This window comes from Anguilla rostrata, chromosome 14 (genome assembly GCF_018555375.3).
Source record: "Anguilla rostrata isolate EN2019 chromosome 14, ASM1855537v3, whole genome shotgun sequence".
Taxonomy (NCBI): Eukaryota; Metazoa; Chordata; class Actinopteri; order Anguilliformes; family Anguillidae; genus Anguilla; species Anguilla rostrata.
Genome location: NC_057946.1, coordinates 36,489,451 through 36,516,935, shown reverse-complemented (window position 1 = coordinate 36,516,935; position 27,485 = coordinate 36,489,451). Strand labels below are relative to the sequence as shown.

The 27,485-nt window shown below is 44.4% G+C and overlaps 1 protein-coding gene across 1 annotated transcript in view; it reads right to left on the bottom strand.

The window, feature by feature from the left end:
• The window catches only part of LOC135239755 (leucine-rich repeat transmembrane neuronal protein 4-like), a 57,596-nt gene that overhangs the window by 30,006 nt on the left and 105 nt on the right, over positions 1 to 27,485 (bottom strand). Inside the window, exon 1 of the mRNA XM_064308689.1 lies at positions 26,833 to 27,485. This exon is cut by the window's right edge and continues 105 nt beyond it. Within this exon, the coding sequence (XP_064164759.1) occupies positions 26,833 to 26,836 (4 nt within the window). The 5' untranslated portion in view covers positions 26,837 to 27,485. The remainder of the gene's footprint in view (positions 1 to 26,832) is intronic.

Here is a 27,485-nt window from a genome sequence, read left to right as displayed (position 1 = left end):
TAAGGGTGGTTTTGGGATCACTTGCCAATAGATGCTCTCAGATAATTGGCACACTTGTTCGTCGAGCAAAACTGATGTAAACAGATTCAAAAGAATGATTAATGTTCTAGGAAGGATAATATAAACTAGCACATATGTCACATTATATGTGACAGAACACATTCTTCAGAATCATGTTTCACAGATGGATTTTTTTCATCTCACGTCAAAGTAGAGAATCAGATCTATAAAATTAATTGAATGGGATTGGTAACTATTTCTGGAGATATGACGGTTTGAATATTGTGTTTTTGCAACAAAAAAAACTGTTTTGAGAAGACTGCCTTTACAAGTTTTGTTGGGAACATTTGTTCCCTTTCTCATCATAAGATACACCCTCAAGCCAGGAATTATTGTTTGAAATTGGTATATCTGTGCAGTCCCTCACCCAATATTGCTATGATTTTGAAATGGCTTCATTATAATAGTGTTTACAGCGTAAATTAATAAAAAATATGTAAAAAAAAAAAAAGACTTATCTCAAGTTTAACCTCTGATTTACCCCTAAACCCTGATCCTTTTTTATATGCATATGAGTGGTCAGCGTTCTACGCAGAAAAACGGGAAAAAGTTGACATTATCATGCAATAAAATTTTCTCACCAAGCCCACTTCATCAAACTGTTGCTTCCTTTCCTGAAAGCGGTTTCGAACACAGCTTGTCTCGGTCAATATTTTACACCTGACACCAATTTCTTCCCACCTTGCTTGAGAGCAAATCTGCTCTCAAACCGCACCTTCATCTGCTCTCTCTCACTGCGGGACCCAGCCCTGACAAAAAAGTTGACGCAACCTCTTTATTCACCGTTTACTTTACCGCCACCAAAACATCTGCGCCCGCCAAGGTCTGTTTGACACGAAGAGCGCCGTGTCCGCGCGGCGGGAGAGAGAGAGAGACCGCGCGAGAGCGCATTAGCAAAAGCGATAGCGGCGCTCAAGCCTCTGCACCCCATCTGAGTCGGGCCGCAGTCTGGGGCCGGCCGACGAAACGACTGAACTACGGCACCTGCGCGGAATCTTCCGTTTGTCACCCGTTTGCAATCAGCTTGGTTATTTTTTTCTCTCTTCGCCAAGGAGAATTCCCAGTCCGTACTTGTAAGCGTACCTCTGGGAAGAAAAGGCATATGCTGAAACGGAATCAGCCAGACACACACATATGAGCTGCACAGTCTTTACCCCACAGCCCCTATATGAGCTGTACAGTCTCTACCCCACAGTCACTATATGAGATGTACAGTCTTTACCCCACAGCCACTATATGAGCTGAGCAGTCTTTACCCCACAGACCCTATATGAGCTGTACAGTCTTTACCCCACAGACCCTATATGAGCTGTACAGTCTTTACCCCACAGCCACTATATGAGCTGCACAGTCTTTACCCCACAGACCCTATATGAGCTGAGCAGTCTTTACCTCACAGCCACTATATGAGCTGCACAGTCTTTACCCCACAGACCCTATATGAGCTGTACAGTCTTTACCTCACAGTCCCTATATGAGCTGCACAGTCTTTACCTCACAGCCACTATATCAGCTGTACAATCTTTACCTCACAGACACTATATGAGCTGAGCAGTCTTTACCCCACAGACCCTATATGAGCTGTAGTCTTTACCCCACAGCCACTATATGAGCTGAGCAGTCTTTACCCCACAGCCACTATATGAGCTGTACAGGCTTTACCCCACAACCACTATATGAGCTGTACAGTCTTTACCTCACAGCCACTATATGAGCTGCACAGTCTTTACCCCACAGCCACTATATGAGCTGTACAATCTTTACCCCACAGACCCTATATGAGCTGTACAGTCTTTACTCCACAGCCACTATATGAGCTGCACAGTCTTTACCCCACAGACCCTATATGAGCTGTACAGGCTTTACCCCACAACCACTATATGAGCTGTACAGTCTTTACCCCACAGCCACTATATGAGCTGCACAGTCTTTACCCCACAGACCCTATATGAGCTGTACGGTCTTTACCTCACAGCCACTATATGAGCTGCACAGTCTTTACCCCACAGACCCTATATGAGCTGTACGGTCTTTACCTCACAGCCACTATATGAGCTGCACAGTCTTTACCCCACAGACCCTATATGAGCTGAGCAGTCTTTACCTCACAGCCACTATATGAGCTGCACAGTCTTTACCCCACAGACCCTATATGAGCTGTACAGTCTTTACCTCACAGACCCTATATGAGCTGTACAGTCTTTACCCCACAGACCCTATATGAGCTGAGCAGTCTTTACCTCACAGTCACTATATGAGCTGCACAGTCTTTACCTCACAGCCACTATATGAGCTGTACAGTCTTTACCTCACAGCCACTATATGAGCTGTACAGTCTTTACCTCACAGACCCTATATGAGCTGTACAGTCTTTACCCCACAGACCCTATATGAGCTGTACAGTCTTTACCTCACAGACCCTATATGAGCTGTACAGTCTTTACCTCACAGCCACTATATGAGCTGTACAGTCTTTACCCCACAGCCACTATATGAGCTGCTCAGTCTTTACCCCACAACCACTATATGAGCTGTACAGTCTTTACCCCACAGCCACTATATGAGCTGCACAGTCTTTACCCCACAGACCCTATATGAGCTGTACGGTCTTTACCTCACAGCCACTATATGAGCTGCACAGTCTTTACCCCACAGACCCTATATGAGCTGTACGGTCTTTACCTCACAGCCACTATATGAGCTGCACAGTCTTTACCCCACAGACCCTATATGAGCTGAGCAGTCTTTACCTCACAGCCACTATATGAGCTGCACAGTCTTTACCCCACAGACCCTATATGAGCTGTACAGTCTTTACCTCACAGTCCCTATATGAGCTGCACAGTCTTTACCTCACAGCCACTATATCAGCTGTACAGTCTTTACCCCACAGACCCTATATGAGCTGCACAGTCTTTACCCCACAGACCCTATATGAGCTGAGCAGTCTTTACCCCACAGCCACTATATGAGCTGAGTAGTCTTTACCCCACAGCCCCTATATGAGCTGTACAGTCTCTATCCCACAGACCCTATATGAGCTGTACAGTCTTTACTCCACAGCCATTATATGAGCTGTACAGTCTTTACCCCACAGCCACTATATGAGCTGTACAGTCTTTACCCCACAGCCCCTATATGAGCTGTACAGTCTCTATCCCACAGACCCTATATGAGCTGTACAGTCTTTACTCCACAGCCATTATATGAGCTGTACAGTCCTTACCCCACAGCCACTATATGAGCTGTACAGTCTTTACCTCACAGCCACTATATGAGCTGTACAGTCTTTACCCCACAGACCCTATATGAGCTGTACAGTCTTTACCCCACAGACCCTATATGAGCTGTACAGTCTTTACCCCACAGACCCTATATGAGCTGAGCAGTCTTTACCTCACAGTCACTATATGAGCTGCACAGTCTTTACCTCACAGCCACTATATGAGCTGTACAGTCTTTACCTCACAGCCACTATATGAGCTGTACAGTCTTTACCTCACAGTCACTATATGAGCTGCACAGTCTTTACCCCACAGCCACTATATGAGCTGCACAGTCTTTACCTCACAGCCACTATATGAGCTGTACAGTCTTTACCTCACAGCCACTATATGAGCTGTACAGTCTTTACCCCACAGACCCTATATGAGCTGTACAGTCTTTACCTCACAGACCCTATATGAGCTGTACAGTCTTTACCTCACAGCCACTATATGAGCTGTACAGTCTTTACCCCACAGACCCTATATGAGCTGTACAGTCTTTACCCCACAGCCACTATATGAGCTGTACAGTCTTTACCCCACAGCCACTATATGAGCTGCACAGTCTATACCCCACAGACCCTATATGAGCTGTACAGTGCTGCTAGCACAGCTGCTTCTGACTGCAGGTGCCCTGATCGATCAGAGGAGGTGCTGATGCTCCCTGAAATGACAAATGCAACAGCCAATGACATGCCTGAAACATGGACAGCAATGCTGACCTGATGCCTGTGATCTGTGATTGACAGATGCTACAGCCAATGACATGCCTGAAACATGGACAGTACTACTGACTGGATGCCTGTGACCTGTGAATGACAGATGCTACAGCCAATCACATGCCTGAAACATGAACAGCACTGCTGTCTGGATGCCTGTGACCTGTGAATGACAGATGCTACAGCCAATCACATGCCTCAAACATGGACAGCACTGCTGACTGGATGCCTATGACCTGTGACTGACAGATGCTACAGCCAATCACATGCCTGAAACATGAACAGCACTGCTGACTGGATGCCTGTGACCTGTGAATGACATATGCTACAGCCAATCACATGCCTGAAACATGGACAGCACTGCTGACTGGATGCCTGTGACCTGTGAATGACATATGCTACAGCCAATCACATGCCTGAAACATGGACAGTGCTGCTGACTGAATGCCTGTGACCTGAGACTGACAGATGCTACAGCCAATCATGTGCCTCATACATGGACAGTACTGCTGACTGAATGCCTGTGACCTGTGACTGACAGATGCTACAGGATGGTCCCATCAACTTGTTAAGTTGGAAAAAATAGCACGTGACTAAGTTTTATATACTAAAGGTGCGTCCCAATACTCGAAAAATGCATCCTCCTTTCCTCCACTACCACCTCCACTCCTCCGTGCCCCTCCCTCCCGTGTCCCAATATTGGAGGAGACGAGCGAAGCGGCTTCAAACCCCGTTTCACACCTCCGGCGGCGACGGGTACATCGATGTACGCTACAGCGGAAGTCTTGTCACATTTCTAGGTGACATCATCGTGCTCACACCCACAGGGACTGAAAGACCATCCCACAGAGTCTGACACATTCCAAACATAGGGCGATGGCATAAAAATAGCATTTTCCCCAATTTAGCAAGATATTTAACCAAATCTAAGTGCGGTTCAGTAGGTTATCACACATAGCGTCCTAACCGAAAGCAAGATTGCCAAAAACGGATAACAAAATGTCAGTTCCTTTTAGTGGCTCACATCCTACAGACATTACATTACATTTATTTGGCAGATGCTTTTATCCAAAGCGACGTACAATAAGTGCATACTGACAGTCATTAGAACGACTACAAAACACAGGTCCGATAAGGTACAATATTCATTTTATAACAGTTATTCACAGCCATGAACACATTAGGTCCAGTTCCCACAGCAAAAATTACTCTGACCAAACCTACACACAGTTCACAACATTCAACAGACAAATTTTGCCATTTAAGATGGGCAGAGGTGGGTAACCCGGCTTCAAAGAGTAGAAGCACTAACCATGTATTTCCTCCACCAACATGCACTAAACCAGCTGACTCTAATTAGCACAACTCTTCAGCCAGGTAGGAGAACTAATTAGTGTAATCAGCTGGTTTAGCGCATGCTGGTGGAGCAAATACATGGTTAGTGGTTCTACTCTTTGAAGCTGGGTTACCCACCTCTGAAGACGGGCAAGCAGGCTTATTTATTTGCTTGCACATGAATGTTAGACAAACAGGCGTGACTTTAAACATAAATACGCATGTCAGCTACCATAATTTCAGTGTTCATATGCAGTTAATCTATTCCACCGACATTTCCCAATTGATGTATTTATTACCAACAAATTTGATGTCACAGTGGGAAATCTTTTTTTTTTTCCAGAGTGAACACTGAACATTGGGAAAGAATAACACATAATAAGAACCGTCATCTGTTTCACTACTCTACAGAAATGCTTCTGAATTAGTCGATGTGAGATGGAAACAACTGGCAATGCAGGCTATCACAATATAGTTATGTGAACTTTCTCTCTGTATGTTCAGACATCGGGCACATCAGGATCCTGGACTCACAGTTAATTGTTGTGCTAGTATACAATAAGATTTAACGTTTCTGGTTAAATTTTAATTAGCGTCTCGACGCAAACCGCAGTGTTAAGCTTATATTTGAAGGCTACTGTAGCAATTACTTGTACTTGCAGCTTTCAATGGGCTGACCACGAGTAAGATCTGTAATTGGCTATGGGGACTATTTGTGGGCTCGGCAACCAAACAGTTTGTCGGTAGTCACCATCACCTTTGATGATGGAGAAGCAGATAAGCTGTTCCAATTTTCTTCGCGCCTCCTCGTTCTCTCCTTTTCTCCACTCCTCCCCCCCTCCCCCCCTTTCCTCTGCATACTTCCACACAGGAGACAGGTGGCAGTGGGGGAGCGGAGGGGAGGAGGTGAGGGGTGAAAAGTAACGGGACGCGCCCCAGGTGCCGGCGTTCGGGCTGTCATCAGCAGCTGGTAAGTTCATCACGTGAACAACCCACACGTCAGCCGAGGTGTCGAGAAGATGGACCAATCAGATCGCTTACTGCGAGATGCAAATAAAGGAAGCCAGGGATGAACTCTGCAGCGTCTTGACGTTAGAGGCATAAAAAATTACATAAATCACCCAAAAATGTAATAAGCCCCAAGCTCTCACCAGACTTGCCAACTCAGCTCAAACGCAGCATGGTAGATAAATAATGAAAGTCATATGGATATCTTTCCCATTAACCTGGTACACTGTTGCTACTGTCCAGCAATGGTACGGTGAAGGCAGTGATACATCACAGCTGGTTAACTGGGGTATCGTGGAACTTTCCTGAGTTTCCCACGGTGTATTTACCACTTTGTCGGCCATTCGAAAGCAACTCTTTGCTGGTAAACTCAGATATCTCCGACGAGGCCCGGCCGAACGCACAATGTGACATGTGACCTGTGAGTGACAGAAGCTACAGCCAATCACATGGTGCCCTGCTCTGCAGTTAGCACTGGTGTGGGCAGAATCTGAAGCTAGATTGTGTAGCATTGCAACACGTATGTTCAAAGTTCAAATCTTGTTGGCCATTTGCAAGACATTTATTGGAATTTGTCAAGCGTTCCAATTTTAAAAAAAGATAATGGCAATAAAATGAAAAATGATAGACATTCAAACCAGCATAAACACAGCATGGGGTGTACATGCTCCTCTGAAATAATGAAATTAATTTAAATTAACATAAATGAACCTTGGTTTATTTTTACATATGAATTAAAGAATACATATTCTAGAGCTAGATAGATGTCTATTGAGATCAATGCAATATTGATGTGGCAATATTGGTGAAACAGAAAGTTTCTCATTGAAATGATGGTTTATCTGTATATCTGTTTATCTAATATATCTCTTTGTCTGTCCAGTTTGTCAGATTCTGTCTGGGTTGGTTACATGTACAGTTTATACAGGCAGGTTGTTGCCATGGTGACTTGTACAGTTCTCACATTATATCCAGTCCACTTCGTCCAAGTGCTTTTACATCTATTAGCAAGAGTCCTGGACTTTTTTTTACACATAATAACAGCTATATGTAATATGTGTATCTATATACACAGCAGAACAGCCATTGTTGGGGATTTCAATTGTGATAACACCCCAGTGGGGACCGACTGTAGCTAAATTGAATGAACCAATGCGTAAATAAATAAATAAATAAATCCTAGAACTGTCGTGTTCAATGGGTACTTCAGAGTCAATGCGAATGGATAGTAATGGATAACAGAGACTGATTATTTAATTAAGCCAGTAAAATGTAATGGCAGTACTCTAATTACACTAGTAAACAGTATAAGGGAAAGAAAAATACCTGTGAACCTACGGGGATGATGTCCCTGCTGTTACCAGTAGCCACAATGCACTGAAGCCCTCAACATCACTGCTTGTGTTATAAAACTTTAAAAAACCTCTGATACTTTTCTGTGTAATGAGAAGGTCTAAAAATCTGTGAATGTGTGAAATGTATGTGGGAAGTTCCTTGGGCCACTATATAATTATATAAGCTATTTAACTTTCAAACGTAATCCATTTTTTTAGAAAGTTTGACACTAGCCTTCTCTAGCATAGTCACAATAATAATAATAATAATAATAATAATAATAATAGTAATAATAAATGCAACACACGCACCTCCCCTCCAATGTCTGTGTGGGTACACATACTAAAGAAGCGATCATGTGTGCACAGCGATTTATGGAGTCATCAATTTAGCCAAAGGGTGGTCTCGCCGGTACGTTTAACCCATCTCAAAGCGTAGCCGCCAAGTGCTCCCCTGCTAATTCCCCTGCAGCGTACATCAGCTCCGCCGCCATTTTGAAGCCTCCACAGGCCTCTTCAAGGGGGAGGTTAATGGAAAACCTTCCTTCACGGCAAGAAAAATTCCCCGAACGGGCGTAAAATCCCCCTCTCGAGCAGTTCTCATTTCGGCTCGTTTCCCTCCCAGAAGGATCCCCGAGACGACCGCGCTAATTAGCTCTCGCCGCGTCGATGACGTGGCCCGCGCCTCCGTGCCACCGCGTAGCCAAACAAATCCCACGCAAGCGCGTGCTCCCAAGTCCGTTTCCTCGAGTACCCTTTGAAAGTTGGGCAGACGAAGCATCTCGCCACAGCTCGCATAGATCCGACAGACATCGTCGGTTGTCAACGTGATGCGAATTAAGAGCAGGAATCACTCTTTCACGCTAAGATGGTGGATGGCTTCACTGATAGTTCATCCAGCAATAACTGGTGGTAACAGCTATTTTAAACTTTTTTGGATAAAAACCACAAGAGATGTTGATTATACGTCTACCCAGCTCGCCAAATGACATCTTTTTGTGCGATCGCAATCAATCCATGACTAAGAAAGTTGTAAAGTTGTAAATTGGATGGTGGTAAAGCTTATCATTTAGCATAAAATTACAGCGATGTGGAGACAAATTGCAGTAATGTTTTGCAGTAGTTTGCAGATTCACAGTATGTGAAAACTAAACACAGATTGCATAAATGGAGAGTGGCAATCATTAAATATGGTTCGATACAAACTTGTGTGGCTAATGCATGAAAGTATACGATAAACAAGAATCACTCAGCAGCAGTGATTATTTATTTTTCACATGATGGCATAAATCTATTTCGGCCTTCCCTTGTTGGTTTTAAAGGACTTACAGTATTGCTTTTAAAACCCATACTTAAAACTCCCTGTTGGGAATGTTTGCTGCGCAGTTGTTGTTCCAGTTGCTGGTCATTTTGTGGGAGGACTGTCCGTGAGCAGCCTTGCAGGTGCATTGTGGGTACACATGAACACATGACAGCTGACTGCATGGGTCATGGATCTCCCACAGATTGAATTGCCCATAAGCCCCCCGCTCCCCTCCCCTCCCCACATAAGCTATAACAACTTACCTTCTAACCAACAAATTGGGTTGAATTATTTCGATTACAAGAAAGATTGCATTATGTGTGTGCCTCTTTAGAATGAGCCAAGAAAAGCGGCTTGCGTAGCAGTGAAAAGCATTATGTGGATCCGCCAAGCTTATGCTTCCCCTGATAGATCTGAGCAACAATACGCCTCTACTGAGTCCCCAATCAGTCTGAAGTGCCTCATGAACATGCATTGCTTGTTTAAGCCAAAGTCATGTGTGTGTGTGTGTGTGTGTGTGTGTGTGTGTGTGTGTGTGCGTGTGTGTGTGGGTGTGTGTGAGTGGGCATGTATTACTATCTTTGTGAGAACTAAATGTTCCCACCACAAGGATAGAAAGATGAGGAAAATTACGCAAGGTGGGGACCTTTTGCTGGTCTCCACAATTTCAAGAGGCTGTTTTAGGGTTAGGACTTAGGGTTAGGGTTACAATTAGGTTAAGGTTAGGGTTAAGGTTAGGCATGTAGTGGTTGGGGTCAGGGTTAGGGTTGGGGTTAGGGTTAGAGGTTACGGAATGAATGTAAGTCAATGGGAAGTCCTCACAAGTATAGCAATATGAACGTGTGTGTGTGTGTGTGTGTGTGTGTCTGTCTCTGTGTGTGTGTGTGTGTGTGTGTGTGTGTGTGTGTTTGTATGTGTGTGTGTGTGTGTGTGTGTGTGCGCCTGTGCGTGTATGTGTGTGTGTTTGTATTATTATTATTATTATTATTATTATTATTATTTATAATTGCTCAGGCGATACCCTATCATCTGTGGGTTATGTTGGGCATCTCATTAACATTTTCCTGTGGGATCCCTGTGAGTGATTGGCTGTGCGGATCCCAGTGACAGTTCCATTGTTGAGGGACATGCAGTTTAACCTATTCATTAACAGATTGACTCCCGTGATAAACACCCTAAATTAAATGCTTATCACCAGGCTGCTACATTGCCTGTTCACCAGAGGGACCCATCCAGGGCCTATTGCACACAAGCTGCGAGCTGAGACGAAGCAGGAAATTCTCCTCTCTCGCCCACCTACCGTACACCTCATTTTATTCGGTTTGAAGCCACCTACGGCCGCACCAGTGCAAATTCAAAAGAGCCAGAAATGCAAAGCAGTTTGATTCTAACAGCTGTTCGTGTGCAGAGCCCGTTTCGATGGCATAATGAGCTAAATTTCGGGTCTAAATTTAAAGTCAAACTGCTACCTTCAACAGCCAGAAAATTTGAAAAAACAGCCCTGTGTGTTCTTTATTATATTAGAAACATCGTTAGCCTGGATATGAAGTTTATGGGATGCTTTCGGAGTGAGCCGGCAGTCCCCGCAGTCCTCCAGGCTACGCGGGCGGCGCTTTATTTGGGGTGGAACCTGCCAGAACGAGATCTGGAAGCTCCCAGTTTTAGACTGTCCTCGGGACCTGTTTCCTGTTAGCGTGGATCCAGCACCACTCCAGCACAGGACTGGGCACCACTTCGCAATCGCTCCCCAAAAACCCCCCACCGACCCTGACCACCCCACTTACCCACATCTACGATCTACCTCACCACCCTCAGTGCCCCCCCACCCCCCACAAACACAGTCCCAATCCGCCTGGTTTTTTCTCTGTTCCAGGACCACCACAAAGCATCACCTTCCTCACACAAGCACTTTCTGTTCCAGCACCTCCTGATTTACAAATGAATCACCGTGTGCCAGTATAAGTATTTGATGGGTCACTGAAAGGCACTAAATTTGTAATTTAGGTGCCAATATTAAAAAGCATTTCTAATTTGGCTTAAAGTATTGGCTTACCAAACTGTGTGTGTGGACAGACTGGTGGGTGATGTAACAATAATCTCACTTTCAACAATCCAGTTTTCGTTTGATACTCGTGTCGAAAACTTCTGTTGCATTCGGCATGGCACTGTACTGGGAAATATATTGTTTACCCAGATAAGCTTTGCAAATCTTCCCCGCTACGGCACAATTACAATATGCTGAAGAACTCCCAGCCTGTTGGATATCTTCCATGGGCAAACAGGTGTATCAGTACTTTAAGAGATATTTTTGACGCAAAAAGACCTCTCAAATTCCATGACCAGAGAAGAACATATTCTTTACCTAGGTTTTTAGACCTTTAGCCGAGATTCTTCCTTTCAGTTTATGGAGTCCCTTAGAGTGCATCTGTTAGTTCTGTCCTGTTGGACGGGTTCATCCTGCATTCTCCACTCACGGCATGGCATCTGCCGTTTACGACCACTCAGCTCCAGCCAAGCGAGCCGCACTGGGAGTGACTAAAGTGAGGGATTGTGAAACGGATAATCTGGGGTATGAAACCGGATTGGGATGTCATCTGGTCAAATGTCCGCACAGCTTCTAAAAACTACACATTGCAGCTTATTCATTACAAACTGATACACATGCCACCCCTTATAGGCGTAACAAGATGAATCTAATCTCCAGTCCTGTATGATATGTATGTCATACAGATGCCACAGGGACCTACAGGCATATGTTTTGGGAATGCACTCTTCCTTTTCTGGAAGGAACTTCTATCCTGGTGCAGTGAGGTTTGGTCAGGTATATTCAGAACAATGGAGTTCAACAGCCAATTAGATTTCGGTACTACTTTTCTGCAGAGCCCAACTTACTGAAATAACATGGACTCGACAATGGTTTGGAAATAAAGGATTTTTATTGGCTATGATAATGAATATGTGAATAGGCTAATTGATAACAATAATTTGCATAATATGAAGAATCATCAAATTATTCTTAATCAGAGGAAATTATAATTATGCGACAGCTAAACACAAAAGTTAACAGTATTACCATTTAATTAAGGTTAATTCGTATTATGGGTTAGTAACATGCTACTCTATATTAGATTTGTTTGTTTAATCAGTCTCATAATGAAGTTTTAACAATGCAAAACAACAAAGTCATGGAATTTGCTATTACAGACCAACTCACGCATAGCAAACACAACATAACAACAGACAGCAGTAAAATAACCTAATTGGGTATTACAAGTTTCATGCCATCCTATAGTTTGATACATCATCTAGACCCACTTATCCTGGGCAGGGTCACAGTGGGTGCTGGAGCCTATCCCAACATGCATTGCATCTATCACAGGGCACACACACCCTTGATTCACACACTCATACCTATGGGCAATTTAGAGTCTCCTATTAGCCTGCCTGCATGTATTTGGACTGTGGGAGGAAACCGGAGTACCCGGGGGAAACCCATGCAGACACAGGGGAGAACAAACAGAAAGGCCCCAAGCCGAACCCACAACCTTCCTGCTGTGAGGCAACAGTGCTACCCACTGCACCACCGTGCCGCCCTCCTATCAATTGATGTCAGTGTTTAAATAAAATGCATCGCAGTACTTAACGGCAATAAAAGGGGAGGCCAGTGCTTAATCCCGTTAGGTGATGCTTAGTCAGCTCGTCCGCTGGACCAAAGGTCTGTGGCAGGTGCGCAGAGACTTGGGAGACTTCTTCAGTGACGTCGGGGTCACAAGGGGTTCCAGTCAAGATGACTTGGGATGTGCACAAATCTTCCACTTGGGCCCGGCCGCAAGGGAGATACGGAGGAAAAATCTGTAGATACTTGTTCCTCAAGACAGCTGTCGATGGGAAATACACCAGCTTGGTATATTACGCAGACGGAATTCAGGCAGGTCTTGAGTGAGGTGCGGGCTGGGAAGTTTGACAATGTTCTTAAGGAGATGCATCTGTTCGGTTAGGCAATGATTTACCTCACAGAGAAGTAGTTAATATTTTTATGAGTTTTCATTCTCTCAAAGTCACTGGCGTGACGGAATTCCATGTGTTATCACTGTTACGTGATTGGTGCATTATTTTGGGCGCAGACATTTGATCGGCTTGTGGTATTGGAGCGGTCAATAATTCATGGATAGATAAACCATTGATTACTGCGTTATTGTTTAAGCTTGTTAAATCGGGTTCCCTATTCCCCCTAAAAGGGGTGTTCCTGTCCCAAGCTGATGCCTAACTGATCAAGCAGAGAGTTTATCGCAGGGTCACAAGAGGAAGGGGACAGGCTCTTAATTATGCCTTGGTTGGCACGAAAAAGTGAATGGTGAACGTGACTCAGCAGAGGTTCGGTCTCGTGGTCAGGGAGCCAGAGGCCCCAAACAGTCCTGTGTATAGTTACATTGTTACACTGGTTTCATGTGGCAGATGTTCGTCGTAAAGTTTTGGGGTTTCTCATGCAAATGGGTCCTCACATACTCCTGTTAAGTGATGACACTTGTCTTTCCCTGACCATACGCTAAAAGAAAATAATTCTTGTTGGTTTAATTGCTGCAAAAAAAAACATATTGTTATCTTGGATTACTCAAACAATCATGGATTGTGCACTTTAGGGATCTAATCCAAACTAAAAGCTCAATATTGGTCAGTAATAAAGCTTGTGAATCAACAAGGTTTGGCCTACCGAGCTCTGTTTGACACACTCCTTCAGTCACATTCTTATCCCTTTGGATCTTGGTGGTTTGAAGTCGAGTGTAATTATATACCTCGTAATTATCTTGGTAACTATTTACCCGTTTGAAACTTATTTGTCAAGCTCTGGCACTGTGTATTATAGATTCATTGTTCTGCTGTTTTTCCTTTTTCTCTCCTTTTTTTTCCTCTTTCTTTTTCGATGCGATCTTTTACACCAGTTGCAAGTGCATACAGCTGCGCCCAGTCCATTCTGAGGGATTCCCAACAGAGTGTAGATACAGGCTCCCGATTTTAAAAACAAACAGGGCTAAACACTCTTCTATCCCACCTGTCATTGGCTTTCTTAACAAGTTATAGTAATATGTTTTTATTTATTTATTTATTTATTTATTTATTTATTCATTCATTTTTAAATTAATATCTGTTGTCGTGGGTTTTTATTCATTGTTATTTATTGTCATTTTTGTATACTATGTTGCAGAACAAATTTCCCCATGAGGATAATAAAGACTCAACGAACTAACTACAGAACTAGCACAAATTATAGAAACACTGCATTTATAAACACATTTTCACGATGAACAAAATATTTTGCAACAATTTATCTTTTTAGCATAATAACAGTAATATGTAATCAATGTAATTTCAACATAAAATGAAAATGAAGATATAATTAGCATTTGTGTTAAACAAGTAATAATCATTACACCTTTCTCTATGTATTTATTCATTCATACTGGCATAATTAAGCAGTCCGATGCATTTGACTGTTGGAAATTTAATAATCAGCTTGAACACGTATTTCTTTTTCCAGTATTTTCTTGGATAAAATTATAATACCCACGCAAGGAAGACAGTTTTTTTTTTTTTGCTTATAAATTTCAAATTACTGGTGGTCACATAAGGTTGTTACCACTCATGGTCAATAAGATAACTGTTTCAAATCCATTTTTACAGATGGAAATGGCTCAGAGGAACAACAACAGAAGAAAGGGCACAGATAAAAGTACTAAATGTCTTCTTTAAGCAGTGTTTGCATAATTTGAGCCAGTAATGTGTTGACTAATGCCATATCTGACCATGTGAAGATCGACATTTTCCCACTCAATAAATGAGTCACGATCTCAGAAAGTTTGAGAAAGCCCTGTTAGGACAGCGCACTTAATTTCAGTTCCGGGTGTCTAATGACTGAAGCCTGGTGTTTTTCTCAGCCTGTCCATTCTCAGCGTATCCATCGCAGGGTTTCCATAAAGAATGTTTACTACACATTGTGCCCTGCCGTGTGTGTGGGTGTTTCTGACTGCTACAGGAGAACATAAGGCCTTAACTCCATTTCCATCACTGGCTGCCCCGTGCTCTGACCAATGCAGAGATGCACCCTTAGCTGTCTACCTAGAAACACACACACACACACACACAGGCAGGCGCATTCGCCCACACACACACACACACACACACACACACACACACACACACACATATATATACACACACACACACACACACACAGGCAGGCACATTCGCCCACACACACACGCGCACACACACAGGCAGGCGCATTCGCCCACACACACACACACACACACACACACACAGACATATATACCACACACACACACAGGCAGGCACATTCCCCCCCCACACACACACACACACACACACACACAGATATATACACACACACACACACACACAGGCAGGCACATTCGCCCACACACACACACACACAACACACAGATATACACACACACACACACAGGCAGGTGCATTCGCACACATACACACACAGGCAGGTGCATTCCCCCGCCCACACACACACACACACACACACACACACATACACACACGTACGCACACACGCACGTACACACACACACATACACACACAGACATATATATACGTATGCACACACGCACGTACACACACACACACACACACACACACACACACACACACAGGCAGGCGCATTCACCCACACACACACACACACACAGACAGCTACACACACACACACAGACATACACACACGTACGCACACACGCATGTACACACACACACATACACACACAGACATATACATACGTATGCACACACGCACGTACACACACACACACACACACACAGGCAGGCGCATTCACCCACACACACACACACACACACACACAGACAGCTACACACACACACACAGACATACACACACGTACACACACATACACACACACACACACACACACACACTCACACAGACATACACACACGTACGCACACACGCACGTACACACACACAGACACACACACTAAGGCTGTCAAAAGTGCCATGAAATTGAGTTTGAATATTAGCTTTTGTAATTATTTAGAGTTCGAATATATTTGAATATAATTTGCCTATAATTCACAAAAATAAGATGCTTATTGTCAGGCGCAATATGCACGTGACGCTCCCCCTAAACTGGCCTACGCGTTATTTTCCACAAGCGGGCAGTAGAATAGAGGACATCGGTGAACTTTAATACTAGGTTACTACATCTAGGGCCTCATTTATAAAATGTAATTTAGATCAACTGTGTGGCGCGTGTGTAGAAATCACGTCAAAGTAGTGATTTATAAAATTTCAACATGACTCGATTTGACCGTGGAAACGGTCGTGATCTACGTCGGGTCTTCACTTGACGTAAGCACGCAGGTTCATTTTATTTAGGAGGCGACATAGCTCAGGAGGTAAGACCGATTGTCTGGCAGTCGGAGGGTTGCCGGTTCAAACCCTGCCCTGGGCATGTCGAAGTGTCCTTGAGAAAGACACCTAACCCCTAACTGCTCTGGCGAATGAGAGGCATCAATTGTAAAGCGCTGTGGATAAAAGCGCTATATAAATGCAGTCCATTTACCATTTATAAATGAGCCCCCTTCAGTTTCTATAGACTGCGCAAATGAATAAAGCACTTTCTCGTGGATGTAATTTGCCACAAATCGGCATTTATTAATCATAGGGAAATGATTGTTTATAGGAAATCCCTGTTTATTTCTTAACACAAAAACTAATAATTCAAACAGCTAATACCTGTAGCCTAAAACAACATAAATTACTTGGTTTTGAACTTCTTTCATCATCCAATTTGATCAAAATCTTCAGAAAATAAAGGAAACATAGCCTGCCATGGAAACATTATTTAGCCTAAATTGTTAACTGACCAGATCTGTTAAACAAAGCGAAAAAAGAGACTGGCTCGCGAGGCTAGCTGACCAGTAACGTTCTGTCCATGGAGCTGAAAGTATCACCGTTATTGGTTATTGGTTATTGGCAAGGAAAACCAGATGATCCACTTTGTCAGGGTCCAGGGCAGAACATTTTTTGTTGACAGAGGAAGTAACGTTAGCACAGGAAATGAACTTTGCATGCATGAACATGATTCGCCACATGAAATTAAAGCCTATTCATGTTAATTACAATACGTGGGATCCAAAACTAATATTCAAATGCTCAAATTTAGGTTCGAACTTTAAAAAAAGAAAGATTCTCGAATAGTTTTCAAACTTTGAATATTTTTTGACAGCCCTAACACACACACACACACAGATGTATGCACACACAAACGCACACACAGACGATCACCGTATGCACACACAAAGCACACACAGACAGATACACACACACACACACAGATGTATGCACACACAAACGCACACACAGACAGATACACACACACACACACACACACACACAGATGTATGCACAAACAAAAGCACACACAGACAGATACACACGCACACACACACAGATGTATGCACACACAGACAGATACACACACACACACACACACACAGATGGGGACACACACACATACACAGACGGATACACACACACACGCAAACACACACATTGACACACACACATGGATACACACACACACAGAGATGGGTACACACACACAAACACACACACAGACGGATACACACACACACACGCAAACACACACATTGACACACACACATGGATACACACACACACACAGATGGGTAAACACACACAAACACACACACATGGATACACACACACACACAGATGGATACACAAACGCATACACACACACATACATGCACACACACATGCACGCACACACACAGACACAGAGATGGATACACACACACAGACGGATATATACACACATGAACAAACATGCACACACACTCACACACACACACACACACGGATATATATACACAGACTCACACACATGCGTGTATACATGCACACACACGCACACATGCATGCACACACACACACAAACATACATACAGATATACACACACACGCACACACACCTGCACTCGTTATGGAAGGAAACAGATCTGACTGTTAAACAGGATAGAAAATTAACTGCTTTTCATTCTCCTGACATGGTATAGTTCAAATCTGGATATTCAGAAACGTGTTAAACTGCCTCACCTTCACCTTTCTTATCCTGTTTTAGCACAGCTAACCCATTAAAAAATGTACCTGCAGTGGAAAACATAGAACAGTAACTTTAATATCTGATAGAAACCACAGATCCAGAATGGATTAAGGTCCAGACTGCCAATGAACCAACAGTGACCCTGAACAGGAAACTCATTTAGCATTATGGGTAAAGTCTCACCCAGCAGCTACGACAGAGCTGAGGTTTTATAAGGTTTTACACTGGAAACCTAACGAAGAACACAGCTTTATATATAAATAAAGCAGGAAGCACAGCAAGACACAACCCCCCCAAATAAAACATCTCTTTAAAAAAAAAAAAAAAAAAGAAACAAAAAAAAAACGGGTTATATGCTGCAGTAAATTTGCCACACCATGAATTTAACAGTTGTGCGCAAAGCATAAACCTCGTAATGTAGCTCTGCCATGCAGTAACCAGGACGTGCTCTGCGACTTTCCCTCCGTTTTTAAAGCGCAACACAACCGGAAGGAGAAGCTGCAGTGCTGCGGTTGTGCCGCAGAGTTCGCCAGAGTTCGTTTGCGCTTTGGAAAACGCGCATATTAGCCCGGTCGTTAGCTCTTTCACGGCAGACGCAAGACACAAAATGCCAATTAAACAGGCTTCTGGCAAATGAATAAATATTCAACGTGGCTTCGCAACAATTATGCGAGCGAGCTGTACGACTACAACTACACGGCCCCATACATTAATCACGACAGCCATTAGATAAGGTGCTACGCTCATCCACTGTTTTATAAAGCGATGCTACTCCATTGCAGCAGTGAAATGAATGCAGTTATGAAAAATGCATTAAGTTTTTTTGCCCCTGTAAAATACATTGATGCTGTGTAACTAATCCGCGGTTAGTTCACTTTAAGATCTCAGATTTAAACGGCCTCGCTTCCAGGTAGCGGTTTCTTGGGGAGACCGCTGAGAGTGCTCAGGTCTTGACGCGGTCAGCGGTCTCCTCTTTGGGTGGAGTGACAGGCTGATATTTCAGCTGAAAGCTCCAGTGTTCTGTTAGGCTGACAGTGTGGCCATTATGTGTCCTCGCTCCCTGGGCTGTTATCAGGCCACAGGCCCGGACCATGTGACTGCAGCCTGAGCTAAAATCTAAAGCAACTACAACATTTAGGAGAGAGTGCATTCAGATACAGCCTGTGGCTTACTGTGAAATGAGAGACAATTCACTCCTGTACATACACACACATACACACACACACACACATGCACACACACACGCATGCACACCTTCCCTCATAAGCACAGACACACACACACACGTTCACTCACATGCAGAGATATACACACACACACAAACATGCGCGTGCGTGCACACAGACACACACACAGACACACTCACAAGCACAGGGACACACACACACCTTCACTCACAAGCACGTGCACACACACACACACACACACATCTTCACTCACATACACAAACACACACCTTTACTCACAAGCACAGAGACACACACACATACACCTTCACTTACGTGCACAGAGACATGCAAACACAGACACACATACAAGCACGGAGACACACACACATGCGTGCACACACACACACACACACCTTCACTCACAAGCACAGAGACACACACACACCTTCACTGACATGCACAAACATACATACGCACACACACGCCCATGTGCATGCATGCGCATACTGTTGAGTACACACAGCTGCTTGCGTACGTGTGCATACTGTTGAGTACACACATCTGCTTGAATATGTGTGCATACTGTTGAGTACACACACCTGCTTGCATATGTGTGCATACTGTTGAGTACACACACCAGCTTGTGTATGTGTGCATACTGTTGAGTACACACACCTGCTTGAATATTCTTAAAATACAGATTCGTAGTCAAACCACACACTGCTGCACCTATACACACAAACAGATGCACATGCACACACGCACACACACACACACACACACACACAGGTGAGTACGGTTTGAGACGGAGATGTACTGAAAGAAAAGCTTGGATCATTAACCCTGTAATAAATCACCCCTGGGCTTTTAAACCTACGAAAGACTTGTTCGGGCAATTTATTCTAAGCAAAACATCAGCTGAATGCAAATTTCTTTTGATAGCTGCATTGTATGAAACTTCAAAAATATATATATTTTTCAACCTCTTAAAAAAAAATTTTCAAGGGTGCTGCTTCCTAGCTATTTTGCTTGCTGCTTCTGGCATGTGAAATGCAAGTAACTACATTTCCCACAATCCCCTGTGCTGATTTTAGTTCTGTTGGGTGTGGACTAGACTTCAGTGGATAGTGCATAAGGGATGCAAGGACATGAATAAACTACCTTTTCATCACTGGATGCTAACGACTTTTCTGGCCCCATTCTGTGTCTCTAATTAACATTTTTATGGCTCATCTGAAGAGGGGGATTCTAGGGGGATCTGATGAAGGCTGACTTACACAGAACACATTTTCACATGCAGCTGGGTATTTTACACAAGCAATTCAGCTGACTGATTAAATAACAAAAATTAGATTTAGAGTGGTATTCCCATTTTCATGTGTCATTTGACAAAGACACCTTCTGAGCAATAAATCGATTTCATTGAATTAAACATGAAAGTATAATGAAAAAAAGATTAAACGTACATATTTAATATTCAGAGCAGAAGGCCAGAAGCAAGAAAAGGAGAACAATAATGTTTTTATTTTATTTTTAGAAAGGCATAGTGGCCAAAGATCGAGACTTATGACTGGAGGGTTGCGGGTTCAATTCCTTGGTGTGTCTCATCATAGCCAATAACGCGCTGAAATCATGGCGCACGGCGCGTGTGATCATGAAGCGGGGTGAGAACATGCACGCGCAGCCCCGACGGCGGCGTTTCTCAGCGTGTGGGACGAGTAACGTGCGGCAGAGCACCCGAAAGGCAGCCTGAGCTCCTCCCACTCAGAGGCTGAGCTCCTCCCACTCAGAGGCTGAGCTCTTCCCACTCAGAGGCTGAGCTCCTCCCACTCAGAGGCTGAGCTCCTCCCACTCAGAGGCTAGGCTCCTCCCACTCAGAGGCTGAGCTCCTCCCACTCAGAGGCTAAGCTCCTCCCGTTCAGAGGCTGAGCTCCTCCCACTCAGAGGCTGAGCTCCTCCCACTCAGAGGCTAAGCTCCTCCCACTCAGAGGCTGAGCTCCTCCCACTCAGAGGCTGAGCTCCTCCCACTCAGAGGCTAAGCTCCTCCCGTTCAGAGGCTGAGCTCCTCCCACTCAGAGGCTGAGCTCCTCCCACTCAGAGGCTAAGCTCCTCCCACTCAGAGGCTCCATCTCCCACTCAGAGGCTCCATCTCCCACTCAGAGGCTCCTTCACCCAATCAGAGTCTCCATCTCCCACTCAGAGGCTCCTTCACCCAATCAGAGGCTCCTTATCCCACTCAGAGGCTCCTTCACCCAATCAGAGGCTCCATCTCCCACTCAGAGGCTCCTTCACCCAATCAGAGTCTCCATCTCCCACTCAGAGGCTCCTTCACCCAATCAGAGTCTCCATCTCCCACTCAGAGGCTCCTTCACCCAATCAGAGGCTCCTTATCCCACTCAGAGGCTCCTTCACCCAATCAGAGGCTCCATCTCCCATTCAGAGGCTCCTTCACCCAATCAGAGTCTCCATCTCCCACTTAGAGGCTCCTTCACCCAATCAGAGTCTCCATCTCCCACTCAGAGGCTCCTTCACCCAATCAGAGTCTCCATCTCCCATTCAGAGGCTCCTTCACTCAATCAGAGTCTCCATCTCCCACTTAGAGGCTCCTTCACCCAATCAGAGTCTCCATCTCCCATTCAGAGGCTCCTTCACCCAATCAGAGGCTCCTTCACCCAATCAGAGGCTGAGCTCCTCCCACTCAGAGGCTCCTTCTCCCACTCAGAGGCTCCTTCTCCCACTCCAGAGGCCTCCCCTCGGCTCCCTCACTAGGGCGCCTGCAGTCACAGTGCGGCCCCGGCCCTCGGCCCGGTGACTATGGCGCAAAACCATGCAGTCACAGGTATGCAGGACCCCCGGCCCTCCTGGACACGGGTGACTGGACCCCTCCCCCCCCAAAAGAATAAGCAAAAACAGCTCTTCTCCTCAACTAACCCTGCTTACGGCGACAGGGTGCCTGTTTAAATTTTAAACCGGGTGGGGGCGGGGGTGGGAGTGCACCTCCTTCTCGGAGGGGGGCTGTGGGGGGGGGGGGGGGGGGGTGGGTGGGGTATACGGAAAGTACAAAAAGCACGAAGGCTGGCGCGGCGTGCTAAACATTTAATTAAGGAAACTTAAAGAAACCAAAGTCAGCAGCGGGGTTCCTCCTCTCAACTCTGGATGACACGCTTCCGTGCGCTGCCGTGGAAACGCTCACAGCCCGACCCCCTCCCGCCCCGCCCGTCTGCAGAGCCCGGAGGAAAGCACGCCGAGCTCACGCTCGCATCAGGAAACCTCCGTATGTCTGTGGTAAACCAGTGGACCCATTGGGATTTCGGGGGGATGCGCCTGACCCCTCCGTGGAACAGAACGCTCGAAGCTGTAGCTTCAATTCCAGCGCAGGGTGGGGGGGGGGTGGGCGGGGGGGGGGGCATTCGAACACTTGGGCAAGATTGGGGGGTCAGGGTTGTTTGTGTCCATTGACCGCTGCCCTTCAGTGATTATTTCAGGGATGATTTTCTTTGCGTTCAGCGGTCAAAACCAAGGGCCCTCAGCCTCAAAGAGGCACTCTATCAAGCCGTCAGGGACCGAAAGGTCAGTGATTTCAATTAGAAAATTCCCCCCACCTGGTGCGCAGTCTGCTGGGGTGGGGTGGGGTGAGGGTGGGGGTGGGGGCGGGGGTGTAAAGGTTGCGACTCGACCAACAAGACTGTGGCTCTTTCCGGAGGTGCAAGGCACGTCAGTCATGCCATCGAGGTAAGTGGAGAGCATTTAGAGTCCAAGACAAGCCATCCATTTTCAACGAGCACGGCTTCCGTTTGAGCTCAGCGGTGAGTGACAAACGTGCACAGGGCACACGGACATTACATCAGTGCAGTCCATTAATCCATTACAGGGACCGTCCGGGTTCCGGGATTTTTAAATGCCATTCCAGTATTGCTGTGTATTGTCGATTAGGGCCAGACAGTTTTTTGTGATGATTAAGATTTTTATAAAATGAGCAGCCTGTGAAGAGCCTTGAACAGGCTAAATACAATTTTGAAAACACAGGAAAACTGAAAATAAAAAAAATAAAAAATGTGAACGATTACTTTAACATCAGAAGTGCATGGATGTAAAGTTGATGTACAGCTGGATGCAAAGATCCACACACACACGCACATGCACACGCGTACACGCGCACCCACACACGCACATGCACACACTCAAACATGGGATATCATTACATTCCATCACAATCAGCTGGCACATGCTCTTATCCAGAGAGACGTACAGTAGTGGAGGCCATCAGTGCTACTCTCAAGAATACAAACGTGCTTGATCACCAAGAAGGCCCAGAGGCCTGTTTTTAATCAAAAAAGTGTATTGTTAACCCAACAAACCACGTTGTATTGTACCAGAAACAGGTAGCACTCGACCGATGCGTTTGAACTGCGGGAGAACATGTAACCTCCACGCACACAAAGCAGAAGATTCTAACCAGGGGCGGTGCAGACACTGTGTCAAGGAAAAGGCAAGCACTCAAATAATTTCACTCAAAATGTCTTCCTGGTTGAACCACACCACTGCTGTCTGCCTGGCCTAAACGCTCTCTGAGATAGAAACTGAGCACACAAGTTTCACGACACCTGAATGTAGGCACAAAATGCAAATCTTTTCCTACACAGTCCTGGTTTTAGAAGCATTAGTCACATCGCCGGGAAGGGGGCGTAACAGTTCCTAAATAACGGCTCTACGATTCAGAAGATCGTCTTTTAAAATAGTAACTCTACTGACTGACACTAAGAAAATAAAATATTGAACAAAGATTGCGTGCCTTTTGCCTGCGTTCAACTACAGCGTAGACGAGATTAAACTGATTGATTGGATCGATTTCCCTTGGTTGCAGCTCATCCACACGCTTGGTATGAGCCTGTTTTGCATTTGCTACGTCTCTCTGCCAATGGGAATACAAGGGAAAATATGTGGGTTGTAGGAAGATTTTACATACCTGCATATTTACGCTATTTAAAAAACTAAAGCAACACATGCGGCCCTCTCAATAAACATAAAATATGTACTTCATTCAGTGAACTGCCAACATGTTTTCTGTTTAGAAATGGCATTGGTGCCACAACAGTAATGTTGCCATTAAGTGTTTTTCTTCTGAACAATGTTTTGTACTTGTCACATCAATGAAATATCTCTAAACACCATTGTCAAAACCATGGAAACTAAGTGCATTAGAAAAATGAGCAACGTCTAGCTAACAAACACCTGGTGAATTTTAAATTAGGACTAAATTCTATAATTTTTGTTTAGACTGGGTAAAGAAAAACTAACTGTTTTGTTCATTACTGTTGTACTATGTTTTGTCTTGCCAACAGCAACACTGGGCCAACATGGGGGAGATATTCAGTGGATATTTAACATTGTTTGTGCCAATATTGTGCATCTGGCACATATGTACACGGTTGATATTATGTCCAAATGCCCTTTCCTAGAAGTGTTTCATATATCTTTCTCTTATGCTTTTATGTATTCAGTTAACAGAAGCTTGTATCTAAAGTGGCTTATAACACAGAGGACATAATAAGGTTAGAACTGCCACAGAACTCACACAGAACTTATATCACACAGTTAAAACACTACAATAATAAGCAATGCTCTAATAAACGCATGGTCAAGTGTGTGCCATACTGAAGGGGAAATGTCAAAGTTTTTATAATTCACCTTGTGTTTTATTTTTATCGGATCACTCTGATCAATTTCTCAGCTGCCCCCCCCACGCCTGCCCCCAGTGCCACATAAACACTGCAGCGAACATTCAGAGATTTCCCATTTCTATGGTACATCTGGGTATTCACTGAACCAGTTTAAGGTCCTATAAAAACATGCAGAAATTTATATGGCGGTGTTGTTCTGGGTGGAAACAGAATGTTAAAATGGCTTGTTATAACGGCAGGTTGTACTGACCCCCACACCCCCAACCCCCCAGCACTGGGAAACGTCCACCGCTCCTTGGCTCATAACTCCACCCATTCTCCATCTCTGCCAATCAATCAATCAATCAATGATTGACTGCAACATATCCGGTATTGAACCCGCGCTCCTCTGTCACTGCTGAACATGATCCCATTATGTAAAAATTAATGGCCCCGCTACGTCTCACTTTGTGTGATTTATTTGGCAGAAGTACATCGGCTACGAGCATCACAAGGGTACTTCTGGCTTCTCACCACAGGGGTTCGTGATCAAATCCCAGAATGGCCACAGCAAGTGCTGTTAAGGGAACTTGCATACTACAACAACTACTACTACTACTACTACTACTACTACTACTACTAATAATAATAATAATAATAATAATTTAAAAAAAATATGCCCTCCATTTAAACCTTTGAACATTTATATAATTCAATTTTGTAGTTGACATCATCATCACGTGCACGCGTCAGTAAAGATAATAGAACTGCATTGGCCTCTACTGAAAGGTCTTTGGGACTCCAGCCTGATAGCCAGGACAGTGTGGCCCCCCTCACTAATCCACCAATCAGCCGACTTCTTTACGCATCTATCCACATTAACACGGGATTAAGAGGAAACAACAATCACACAGACAGAAGAAAAATCAAACATGCTCAGCCTCAGTCAAGTACAGTCCACCAGGAATGTTTCCAAAAGCCAAAAATATGTTGCATTAAGAACAAGAAGTGTGTGTGTGACTGTGCGTGTGTGTGAGCTCGTGCCTGTGCATGTGTGTCTGTGCGTACGTGCGAGCGCGCGCGTGTGTGTATATGCGTGCGTGTATGTGTGGGTGTGTGTGTCTGTGAGTCTGTGCATGCGTGTGTGTTTGTGTATATATATGTAGATTTGTAGATGTATATGGATATGCAGATGTCTACTACATGTGACATATGTAGTATATGAAAACAGTATATATTTCAAATGTTTTACATGCACCATATATAGGACTGGGTAAAACATAATCAGTTAATTTCACTCACGTGAAAAGCAATCAGGCAGTACGCACTCCATGAAAGTTAAACTCTAAGCTGTGATCGATATACCAGTGCTGTAGTTCATGGCGCACAAAGTGGAAAGAATTCCCGGGGAAATATAATCTGTAGACCTAGTAAAGTCAATAACTCTTCCCTGCAGGTTAATTTTTTTCTGGGACCCGTCACAAATCCCTTCTCTGATTTGCTAACTTGGCTGCATAGGATCACAGCACTTCTTCACGTATCCATGTGGTAGTGTTAATTAGCCGAGTTCCGACATTAAAAAACATTTAAATGGACACACACACACACACAGACATATATATATATATATATATATATATATATATATATATATATATATATATATATAAACACAACACACACACAGATATTATATATGAGTAATATATGTATAAATATATATGGATGGGTGTATGTATATGGCGTGTCGCTTAATTTCCTTTTATCTAATAATGCATTAATTACTCGGATCGAATTCACTTACCCATTTCCGCTAGTCTATTTCCTTGGCTGTGTGAAATAGCTTTCCGACTGTGGAAACCTGCGCGAGACTCCTCCACCAGAGCCTCCGAATTCCAGAGCTGAGCTGCGCGAGCCGATCAGCCGTAAAATACACTTTGGGGCGCACCTCTGTCCTTCCTCGCACCCAAAATCTGGCAAAACAATGCGCTAAATAGGAGGATCCCAAGAGACCGAAAAAAAGGATGAAAGAAAAAAATTAAAAAATACAACGCTCTGAGGCTCAAGCCTACTGCGTCTCTCCTCGCGTTTTCATTTCCAGCATCCCCGGAGATGAGAGCTCCAGATAATGAAGAATTCGTTGTTGTGAATAATTAGGAAAAACTCGTTCCGATAACAACATTCTTTGTGGCTTGCAGCAGCCCTCCGACGCAGCTGCTCAAATGCATAGGAATAGTAGGCTACATCTGAAAAGTTGATGAAAATGATAATTTACCATTTAAAAAAACCAACTGTTCACATTTATCATTTATAACCCCCCATCGGGTCTTTCAATACAATGCACGCTGTTAAGCGCGTTTGGTAATTCAGGAAGTAGTCTGCCAGTCAGCGCAAGTTCCGCGGCAGGACTACGGCGCTCTGTGTGCAGGTGGCTCGCTAAAAAGAACAGACCGCCCC